This window comes from Vanessa cardui, chromosome 18, assembly GCF_905220365.1.
Source record: "Vanessa cardui chromosome 18, ilVanCard2.1, whole genome shotgun sequence".
NCBI classification, from domain to species: Eukaryota; Metazoa; Arthropoda; class Insecta; order Lepidoptera; family Nymphalidae; genus Vanessa; species Vanessa cardui.
The window spans coordinates 11,092,418-11,104,730 of record NC_061140.1 but is presented as its reverse complement, the minus strand read 5'-3'; the positions used below and the strand labels follow the sequence as shown (position 1 = coordinate 11,104,730).

At 32.3% G+C, this 12,313-nt stretch overlaps 1 protein-coding gene across 3 annotated transcripts in view; it reads right to left on the bottom strand.

Moving 5' to 3' along the window:
- LOC124537252 (oxysterol-binding protein-related protein 9) overlaps positions 1-12,313 on the bottom strand; it is a 97,064-nt gene that overhangs the window by 58,407 nt on the left and 26,344 nt on the right. For 2 of the 3 annotated variants that reach the window (XM_047114025.1, XM_047114026.1), the window contains exons 2-8: positions 10,480-10,608; positions 7,752-7,931; positions 7,269-7,346; positions 6,152-6,202; positions 4,907-4,976; positions 3,312-3,404; positions 2,078-2,189 (exon numbers count right to left, since the gene is read on the bottom strand). In XM_047114025.1, coding sequence (XP_046969981.1) covers positions 2,078-2,189; positions 3,312-3,404; positions 4,907-4,976; positions 6,152-6,202; positions 7,269-7,346; positions 7,752-7,931; positions 10,480-10,608 — 713 coding nt within the window. The remainder of the gene's footprint in view (positions 1-2,077; positions 2,190-3,311; positions 3,405-4,906; positions 4,977-6,151; positions 6,203-7,268; positions 7,347-7,751; positions 7,932-10,479; positions 10,609-12,313) is intronic. The other variant, XM_047114027.1, reaches the window with a different exon arrangement.

Below are 12,313 nucleotides of genomic sequence, written 5' to 3'. Positions count from 1 at the left end.
GCGATGAGCAGTTTACATTAGGCTATTGTAACTTAGGTAACGCTTAATTTGAGTTGCAGTCCACATCGTATTGAAACGGCGTTGAGTTATGTTCAGAGTCGAAAGCCGAAATGTACTGAGTATAATAAAGTGAATGACAAACACTACCAATTGTAATTATAAATAACAAAACAACACTGAAAAGCATTAAATAAATTTTTATAAATAAAAAAAAACCGCCTTCAAAAATGAACTAAAAAGAAAAAAATAATCAGTTACATCCATATCCAATTTACGATTTATTAATCACCTTTTGAAGTCGGTGCCAATAAATAGATTTAGTTTTTGTATGTATGTATTATGTACCTATATTAGCAATGTTGGCACCGACTTTGAGAGGTGATTAAAAAATCGTAAATTGGATATGGATGTAACTGATTATTTTTTTTCTTTTTAGTTCATTTTTGAAGGCGGTTTTTTTTTATTTATAAAAATTTATTTTCATTTTTATTGAGCTACCAAAATTGTCATTCTTCTATTTATTTACTATATTTTAATTTATTCTGTCTACTTTAAAATTTGTTATTTCTTTTCATTTTTTTTTGTTCCTCCGTTAAATAAATAAATAATATATACATACAAATTAAGAAAAATATATAAAAATTGTATCGTCTATCTCTCAATAACTTTAGTAGTAATCTGTGGTTAACGGTGTTGGTTTCACAATTATGTATTTTTAAATCTAAGCTTAGTATTTGGACCTATTGTGACGCTGTTTGTTAAACCCGAATAAATAAATAAAAAAGAAAAAAAAAAATAGCAGCAAACAAGAACAGCAAGAATAACATCAACAACAAAAGTCTGTAAATTCCCACTACTGGGTTAAAGGCCTCCTCTCCCTTTGAGAAGGTTTGGAAAATATTCCACCACACTGTTCCAATGCGGGTTGGTGGAATACACATGTGGCAGAATTTCTCTGAAATTTGTCACATGCAGGTTTCCTCACGATGTTTTTCTTCACCGCTTCACGCGTTCTAACAACTTGGCCATCTCGACTCATAACAGCATCATTTGAGATAATTTGTTTAAATAACACATATTGAAACGGTGACGGTCAATTTTTAGGTATGTGTTCCAACCATTCTAAATTTATTCTACCGTCAAAAAGTAATACTTTCCATTGCCGTGCTCCGGTTGGAGAGTGACAGGCCAATAAAAAAAATAATAGATTTTTGTACTGAAATTTGAAATAAAAAAGCAGAGATGGCGCTGTGTTTAGAACGCGTGCATTTTCCGGTATAAACGTGACATATTCATCTAATGCTCGGCGGTGAAGGAAAACATCGTGACGAATTCTGTCTGTGCCTAATTTTAACGATAACTGCTATGTGTGTATCCACCATCACGCATTGAAGCAGCGTGATGGAATATGTACTAGATCTTCTCATCAATGGGAAAGGTCTTAGCCCAGAAGTGTGGAATTAACAGGCTATTACTGTGCACTGATTTTTTTTATACGGATGCCGCTTAAGGTCCAATGCTTGTGGGAATCGACAATGAAAATACAATATTCGCAATTTTGGAAAGTTTTTTTTTCTTGCAATTACCACCAGTAGCACTGTTGGTAATACGTGTCAATCGGACGCGGTTTTGATATCGTGAGTGTATACCCTACTTGACAATAACTTGGCCCTTTAAAAAGTCTTTAGGCAAAGATAAATGGTAATATTTAAAAGTTTTCTTGTTTAATAAAATAGTCTATCACTACTTTTGTCTTAATACTACTGTATTAACGACTTCGATCGCCTCTTAGATTTTGCTACAGAAATGTTTAAGGCAATTTGTACCTAAAGTACAGTGCTCATCTATCAATATGCAATGGTAACTATTAATGCTGCAAAAGAAAATGATTTGCTTTTATGTGGTGCTATCCCATTTTCCGATAACATATGGAGTTGGTTTTGCTTATTACCAAGGTGAGTTGTCAGATGTTTCACACCATATCACCACCACACCATAGTTTATGGACTTTATGGATTTCTTTTATAGAAAATTCATCCATACCTAAAGTGAAATTCCTATAATAAATCTGACTTACCTCGGCCCTGGTACGACGGAGTCGGCTGGTTCGTCGTCAGCGTCGTAGAAGTCATCTTCCCCTTCCGACGAGGAGTACGATGTGTCCGGCACCAACAACGACATCGCTTGTCCTGTTAAACAAATGCATGTATTATATCAATTATTAAAGTTACTACTTATGTACGGTCAAGAGTAAGAAAAACTTTGTTAGTTTTCAAATTGTAATTAATTGTAATCTAGAGAAATATAAATATTAATTTTTGTTTAGATGGATAATGCTTTAATATTTATTTTCTAATTATTAATTAATAATATTTCTTGATTATTTAATAGTTTAGTGGAATTTTTATATGTATTTGTTTTCATTTAAAAATATTTTATAAAATATGTGTATTGTAATGTTATAAGTGCATGCCGAGACTACTTGTAATTAGTAGAACATTTTCCTTGATTCAAGTTGTTATATTGTACGTATTCAATGGGTTATTGTATCGACTGTTGGTTGTCCTAAGTAAGTAAATAAATAAATAAATTCATTCCTTTTTTGAGTATTAAACACTTAGTACCTTTTGAATCAAACCATCAAATCATTGCGATGCAATATGTCATTCTCTTTTGGTAAAGCAGATTATCGCTCATATTGAGCACACGAAAATATATATTAAGGTGACGAACCTTTTCTTACCACGACTGTGCAATGGTACTAATAATAAGTGGTATAAGGGCCGAAATCTCAGGAAAGTAAATCTTAAAAGTTCATTGATCTTTGGGCGGTGTCGATATGTAAACCGCGCGGAGACATCATAACTCATCTGTCACATTGAGAAGAAATAAGGCGAAGGTTCCCTTAGTATTGTGTTACTTAATATTGCTTAGTAAATAAAATACCTTGTGATAGATAGTTTACAAAAAGGTAATAACGAAAAAATCTACTTTTTTATAGAATATATATGAGTATGTTATGTATGTTGTAGGTTTACGTATACGGTATACGTCTAGAACTTTCAGTGCGATCAACATTTGTTTTATATTACCAATAAAATGTTATATAACATGTCACTTCGAAAAAGGTCGAGCAAACCATTTTTGCTTTGACTGCTTAAATATATTAAGCTATATCTCAAAAAATTTGCACACAAATTGTATGGCCTATTTCCGTCTAATATAAACTAAGGTTATATAAAAAAGATATAGATAGATATATACATAATATACTATATATTTACAAATAGTACATAATGATATGTACTAACTGGGCGAATCGATGTGATCGAGGGGTTGTATGACGTGTGTGGGGGACGACAGCTCGCGACACTCTGAGCCCAGCTCCACGCGAGGGGACAGATCTGGGGACAAGAATATTCACTGATCAAACTACGTACTTACTCTTTTAACCGACTGCGACTACAGCATTTACCTTGTATGTTTGTTTGTTGTCATGAAAACAAGTATTGTTTTTTTAACTGGAACACAAGTTTTTTTAATGTATTTACTTTTTATTTATATATCTTTTGTGTAATAATCGCGAAAATTTAAGACAACATTATATCTTTTGTTTTCAGACTTGTTTAAAAATTGTCGTTCCATTTCAACTTATTTACACAAAAATCTTAGTAAATTATATACCTAAATCATCCTACTGAATTCATCTATCCTACTAATTTCAACCACATGAAAATCTCTTCAGTAGTTTTGGAGTTTACCGCGAACATAGTGATATATAAGGTTATATATAAGTTAAGTATATAATCGATGGAGACGTATCAGCCCGAGCCTGCGTTCGACACTGACGAAGGCTCGTACACGACGAAGGCCGTGCACACGGGTCGATTGAATTCTTTATAGATATTTCGTAAAAAGCCTTTCTTATTTGAAACATGTTATACGGACAGGTTATCCTTGCCTTTCATGTATCTTAGACTACCTCCTTGGTATAGTGGACAAATATAAGGCTGTAATCTCGGTGTCCTGAATTCTAATCCCATCTCGTCATCATATATTTGGAAAATACGTTACATATATACATACATATATTATTATATGTAGCTTATACCATGAACTAAACTTGATAACGACATACTCGTGTACCATTCCGTGGTATATATTATCGTGTTGATGTACAGCGACATCTAGCGACGAGGTACAAACTAGATATTATAAAAACTTTCGAGTACAAAATCTCGTATTTACTAACATTTAAACGGTATCGTAAATCACGGCAAACATATTTCAGTATCCTTATTTATATTTCAGATCTCTGGGACTAGCATTTAGCTTCATCTTAGTAAGCCAAATTCTCTTTTATTATCCTTGAATGAGTAACCGGAGAGGATCAACGTCAAAACTTTATTAATTGCAATGCATTAATAGGCTATTTGACAATGCGAAAAATAAAGTGTCAATTATTGTAATCAGTGTACATTATGAGTTTAAATATGGCTATTTACTGACGAAAGTTGATAATAATACTTAATTTATTCATAAATCCATAAATAATAATGCATTTTTCAACATTTGTCACGTGACACAAAACGCTCCTGATTAGCCGGGCTTATGATCACTTTCTTGTAAACCTTGCTTTTCTATTATATGTACCACAGACTAAAATACAGGAAAGTGACGTCACCAACCCCATTGCAGCGCCATATTGTCCAAGTAGCGTTTTAGCGCGCTATTTAAATATGGAATTTTTAATATGATATTTTTCGGCAAATATGTACTAGAAATAAAAAAAAACAACTTTTACTGGGTTCCTTAACTTCTACTAAATAATATAAAATGGATTTTAAAAACCAGTCAAATAGACTATTATCCGAAGGTTTAGTACTTTAAAGTAATGTAAACAAACCTTCTTTGATATGTTCCTGTGATGGATTCGTCGGTCCCTGGTACACGCCGTTCACGGGATTCACTGTGTTCTGCAAATGAGACGAAAGATATTAAACAACTACTTAAACTAATCTATATTCATAATATTTAATACATACAACTTTTTATACTAGATTTGCTGTTGTATCAATATTTATTACTAGGTATTTTCATTCAATACTCTGTACTATTTTACATAGTCTAAATTTTAATTTTTTTTTTTAAATATGAGACAACATCGCAACCATTACTCTGATCCCAATGTAAGTAGCTAAAGCACTTGTGTTATGGAAAATCAGAAGTAACGACGGTACCACAAACACCCAGACCCAAGACAACATAGAAAACTTATGGTAATCTACATCGACTCGGCCGGGAATCGAACCCGGGAACTCGGAGTCGCGTACCCATGAAAACCGGTGTACACACCACTCGACCACGGAGGTCGTCAAAATTATTTATTAACTACGGGAGATCAGATAGAAGAAAGTCATCATTTAGAAGTCTTATCATTTATAATTATATATTAAAAACAATTCTATATAAAGAGCTTTAGATACAGACCAAGAGCATTTAAACTAATATAACGTTTCAAAAACATCAACAGTGGATACGTCAAATTAAAAATTATGGGTACGTAATGATACAGTACATATACACTATCTCCTAACACAAACATGGAACAATTTTATACAAGCATTTTAAATAGTTTAAATGTTACTAAAAATAACATTAGATGGCGCTTATTAATCAATTATTCTTCTCAATGTTATTTATGTTGATCATTTTTTCAATATAAAAATTCAATTATACAATAAAATACAGAGTAATTGATTGAATTCATGTATTGGTATAGTTGGTCCTTCGAGCCGGATTGACAGGATATATGGCCAATAGAAGTACATGTATTGAATGTTTGATTTCACACAATATATCCTGGCATACTGTTCCTACGATTGTGTACACACGATCACCCAATTATAAACCACACGACGACTTACATGCAAATGCTCTTGATGAGTAATTCCAATACCTACAGCTTTTATCAAGCAATGTATTTTTGGGACATTCGTAATATTAATAACATATGATAACGTATTTCACTTTTATGGAGACCTATAAATAAAATTTTGTGTTGTTTTGTTAGAAACTCGATGTATTCTTGTTTTGATTTCCGTGTCATTTGGAATATCTGTATAAAATATTAGTAAAACAAAATAAATACCTTAGCTATTTGAAGAAGCACTATGGAATGTTTTATATTATCCAACATTGCCTGCAAAGGAAAAAGATAATAACTTAAGAGTGTCACAAAATAAAAACGCTTTTAACTTTATATGTATAAGGTAGAAAATCGTTAGTTTCGATAACAATGCATGTTAGTGTATGATAATTACAATAAATATGTGACTCAATTCGAAAGTATTTTCGATAGAATGTGATAAAACTGTGAAGGTTGTTTCTTAATTAAGTGATAAAATAAAAGAAATGTTTAGTTGTTCGAGTACACAACATCCACGGAGGCAATTAGGATAAGATTCAGTTGACTGTGGCATTGAAGACATTTAGTAACATTTGATAGTGATGGAACTTTTAAGAGTTGATTTTATCCTATATTATGATGAAGTCGTAGATCGAAGTATATCTATTTATTGTTTAAAATAAAACTATTGTGGCTCAGTGGTTGGAACGTACATCTTAACTTAACCTGCATGACCTGATGAATGCGGGTTCAAACCCAGACAAACAAAACTATTTTTAATTTTCACGTGCTAATGGTGTATGGAAAATTGATTATTATACGAAACATCTTAAGGCATTTTTGGAATGGGCAGTTAAATATACAAATTTTAATTTATTGATGCTTAAAGGAAAAAGTGACTCTAGTTCGGAAAAGACAATATCATGAACAGAGAAAAACCAGCAAAATCTGCTAGCTCATTTTTTCCTATTCAATACACGAACGAAAGGATTAGAAGGTAAAATTACTATGTAATTGCTTATTAAGCTTTAACGCAAAATGTGTCATTACATTTTTGTTGAAGATCTCTATCTCACGAGATATAATGTCTATATGCTGTCGAATAACAGAGTAATATCTTTGTGCAGTGAAACGAAGGAACACAGCGATGCACATCACATTAACCGACAACGCATGTGTGTGAGCGAGACAGAATACAAAAGAGTAAAAGAGAAAGACTAATTTTAAGGTCTAAATAATTTATATGGATTTGCTAAATTTTGTGAGGCAGTGAGAAGCTTCGCTATTGTCAGGTCACGTGACATGGTTTTTTTTTTAATTACTGGATTTATATTCAGTTTCAATTGCTATTATATCTTACGTTGGAGTGGTCTAATATGACTTGTCCCTTATTCTTCTCTTGTGGATCCGGTAGCTCTGATACCCTCGTGTTCATTTTCTGTAAAAATAATTATTAATTCATTTAAACAATTAAATATAAAACATATGTAAACAGATTAGAAAATTAATGTCATATACATTCATTTTGTTTCCATTTATTAATATTAAAATTGCATGCAGCTTGCTTCCTTTAACTTAAGATTAAGAATGGACATTGGCAAAATTGAAGAGATCTAAACTTCAGATAAAAAAAGCGTGTGCAACTAAAACAATAGTCAATTTTGAACGAGACACTTTTCAATAAAAAAAAAAAATAAATCTTACTTTTGAAAAATTTCTCTCAAACATACGAGACAAAAAAAAATAGAAATGTTGTTATTGTTTTTCAACTTTCAAAAAATACTCTCATTGTGGTTAAAGTTTCACTTGAGAAATTTAAAAAATGTAATTGTAATCAACTTACGGAAACTAATTCTATCATGATCTGCAAGTATGCGTCCGCTTCGGCGATTCGTCGTTCGAGATCGCCGTGTCGGTGCGCAGGCGCAGGCACGCAGCGCGACCAGCGCTCGCGCCGCCCGTGACGTGCGATCGTGTCCTCTAGCGCACGCACCCAACGCTCGCGCTCTGAACCGTCGCGAGCCTGTGGACCAAGTTCTTAGAGTAACTAAGAGTTTGTTTATTAAATCACATTTATTGTAGAATATAGTCGCGAAAACAACTATCACTTTCTCCCAGGAAGTTCACACAGACTATATTATAAATTTAGTCTTTCTGAAGACAATCTGTAGTAATATTGTAAATGCGAAAGTTACTTTGTTCATCTATCAGTTAATATTAAGAAAGCTACTTGTGATTGGCTATCTTTTTTTACGAATAACTCTTGACGTAAAACCCCTGAAACACAACCGAAGCCGTAGGCTATTATTATAGCTAGTGTAGTTTAAAGTTGCATCATTGATAACTTAATTTAACTTACGAAATTTTCATTATACTAACACTTATGACAAATGATATATATTTTTTAATTTGAATTTATAATTCTATTTACAATATGCAAGAAGAAAGAATTAGTTACGAACAATTAATCCTTAATAAAACATATGTACATGGTGTTAAAACACAATAATCTATGGACAAAATATTTTTTATTCAAAGTCCCTTCACCAGATCTTCCAAAAATATAATAATTGCAATAAATGTATGTTAAAATACACGAACACAAAGGTAATCGGACATTACAGTAAACTTATTGAATTTATTACGACACCTTCGAAAGAAAATAAGTGCTTTTATGGGCCGTTTGCATTTACAAACATCGCTCAATGGAGTGCAGCCGATAACATCGTACAAATTAGTATTCTCGTCGAGTATTCGAAAAGTTTTTGTTTGCATTCATTGAAACGGAAATGCGAGAGAAAGGCAGGATTTCATAGTGATTCATCCGAAATAAATGTAAGCCGAGGTCATGATGAGATGTGGTCACTGCTTGTTCCGCAAGCCCAGTGCATTCCGAATTAGTTGACTAAAACGGACAAAATTACCCAATTTTGACTGTACGTTAAGATATCCTCTCATAAGTATTTGAACTATAGTTAACATTTGACTCACAGTTTGATGGTTTACCTATTTTAATTTTATATAACTAACTCTGTCTGAAATAAAAAATGTACCCAAAATTGAATACTTTCAGTAAATTAGATATATTTAACAGAGCAGATTTTAGGCTAATGTTTGTATGAATCATATAGTAAGCAATTTCAAATCCAGTGACTAATATCAGTCGAAAATGAATCCAACCGACTGAGAACAGATTTTTAGTCACAGGTGTAACATCTCTAATTACCATTTTGAAGACTTTTAAATTGTTTTATTTTTATTTTATGGAGTTCGATAAGGGAAACATATTAGACTATTTATTATTTAAGGAGGCATAGAGTCAAATTATTTTCGAGATGTCGGGTTTAAATTAGAAACATAAATAGTATAGATTTCATTTACAGTTATGTTATATATAGTTTAGTATTTTAACAGCGTTCAATTGCATACATGCAAGTTTCAATGCCTAGTCACTGATCCTAGTATCACTAGACTGATCTGTAATGATATCCCACTTATATAACTGAGATAAAATAATATATACATAATTGGACTGAATAGTGGCATAGGCTTTTATAAATATGCAACGGAGTTAGAAAGAAAACAAAACTTTACAATTAAAAAAAAAAAACAAACCGACTTCGTGAACTGAATCCGAAGACTTCGCGAAACTACTAATAAAATAAGAAAATTGTAAAGTTGTATACTAAACTTTCCGAACTCGATGCCAAAACTACATAATTTACGAGGTCAGTTAAGAATAAAAAAACAGTTTAGCGGATGGTCATAATAGAAAACTATTATACTTAAGTAATTGTAACAGTGGCTAGTGCAGAATCTGTTTCATCACGTTCATAATTCGATAGGATGGCATTTAAATACCATCGAAATTCAGGCCAGGCAAAAGATCACTGCAGCAAAACCTAGACTACTTAATTTGTATTCCGAATTAAGGTTTGAACCTACTACCTAGTGAACTGCAACTTTAAGCTAGCCATTAGATGAACCACCAATCAGTCAGTGAAATAAATTTACAAATTATGTAATAGAATAATTACGATAAAATCTTACGACTGGCGGGCTAACCATGAACATAAATGAAAAAAAAATAGATTTTAACCTTTTTAAAGTTATTTAAAAATAAATGGCCGTAAATGTGCTTGGTATCTTTTCCTTTTAAAAATAAGTTTCGGAGCTTTTTTTTATGCTGCTGGTGCAAGCAAATTTCATGACTACGTACAGAGCCACAGAATTTCATACAAACCTAAGACTTACTTGCTACGTTTTGCTTACTTCTACTACTATTCATGAGCCATAGATTTAAATCGAGTTGAAGGCAAATAAACATAGTAGAGCTTGTCTGGATTGGTCAGTAAACGTTTGGTATAGTAAACGTATATATATAAACGTAAATAATATTTTTTATTGTTATATTTGTCATACTGTTCTCGTGTAAGCGAATCTGTCTTAATGAGAATAAATTCTTAAACGCCATATAGACCAAAGATGATGATGAAATTACTTAGCTATTGTATGTACTGTGTTATCCCTTAAAGTGTTACGAACGTATTCAGATTAATTTAAAGTATCACCTGAAAATGGAAGGTCTTGTGGTCCACTGTGATAGTAAAGGTAGAATCGTCTTCATCATCAATACCAATCACCGCAGCTCGAAGTCTGACGCAGCCGCGCCTCACGCCACGCGTCATTTTCTCTTTTGACTGGAAATAAATAAAAAAATATATGAAAAAATATATACTTTATACGGTTTTTTATAACTCACATTTGAAGCTGGTAATAAATTAGTAGAATTACATCAACAACAGCCTCTAAATCTCCCACAGCTGGGTTAAGGCCTCCTCTCCCCTTAAGGAGAAGGTTTGGAACATATTCCACCAAGCTGTTCTAATGCGGGTTGGCGGAATACACATGTGGTAGAATCTCTATGAAATTTGATACATACAGGTTTTCTCACGATGTTTTCTTTCACCGTCGAGCACGAGATGAATTATAAACACAAATGAAGCACATGAATATTCAGCGGTGCTCGCCTGGGTTTGAATCCGCAATCATCGTTTAAGATGCACGCGTTCTAACCACTGTACCATCTCGGCCCATAATTATAACTAATAAGGACTTTTTTTTTCATAGTAATAATTTTTCGAATAGAAATGCAATAGTTTTATAGTCCAAGAGGTCGCTGTTTTTAATAAGTAGTTTGCTACTTAAAAATACCATTAGTTAGAAACTGTAAAAGAAGTTATTGTTAATAGTTGCGTAATAATTCAGAGTGGTCATTAAACTTTTTTATTATTCGGCCATACCATTGACTATTGTGCAAATCTATTATCTCATATTTTATATTTTCAATGCGAACAAAATATTCTAATATATCATTTTTCAAATTTCTCTAAACTATGACTATTGTTCAAAACGATAATCTCCTTTTGTATTTTAAAATAAAAAAAAAAATTTCAAGTTATTGTCAGTTGAGTCGTCAATATTCTTTCATTGTCACAATGGGGACTATTTTTTTTTGTTGTGTAATCATAATCTATATTAATATTACAAATGAAAAAGTAACTCTGTCTGTATAATGTCTGTCAGTCGCTCTTTCACGACCAATCCGATGAACCGGATTTTTATGAAATTTGGTATGAAGCAAACTTGAAATCAAAGGACATAGGCTACTTTTTTGCCTAACACATGAAAACTAACACCATAACACGCGAAAGATGCCGCGGACAAACTACCAGTAGGTACTTGTGTAATTATCAAAATACATCGCAATATTTTGGGCATCGTCAACTATTATTCTTGCCTCAAACTCAACTTAAACTCAAATAACTTTATTCAATATAGAAGTATTACACTTTTTTATTTATGGTCAATTGAAACAGTACCACCGGTTCGGAAAAGAAAATACCCTGACCTGAGAAGAACCGGCGAAAGAAACTCAGCGGGTTAAAACTGTTTTTTATATTAACCATTGTATATAGTAAATATTATTATATCATATATTTTGTAAAATGTCTATTTAAGTGAAACATTTTTAAGCATCAACATTGTAATCTCAAGGTCACGTTTGAATGCTCCATTCATTGTAAACTTTTCCAATGCCAAAACTCAGTCGCGAGTACATGCTCTTTTTTTATTAAGTGGAATTGTGATTGATTTCTTAATCGGGATGTCTGAGGGAAAATGTGTTTATAATTTTCTACATATGTATAAATATCTTTACATATGTCCCGACCCGAGCTGGACGATTCTTGACCTCTTCGTTGACATTTATAATTGCAAATGAAACGATTATATGTAAACAGAAGGGGTGTTTCGTTTCAGTCTAACTGTAGAAGTTTAAATTTGATAAATGCATTTTTTGATACGTGATGGTTCATATAAAGAGATATTGATATAAAACTCCAA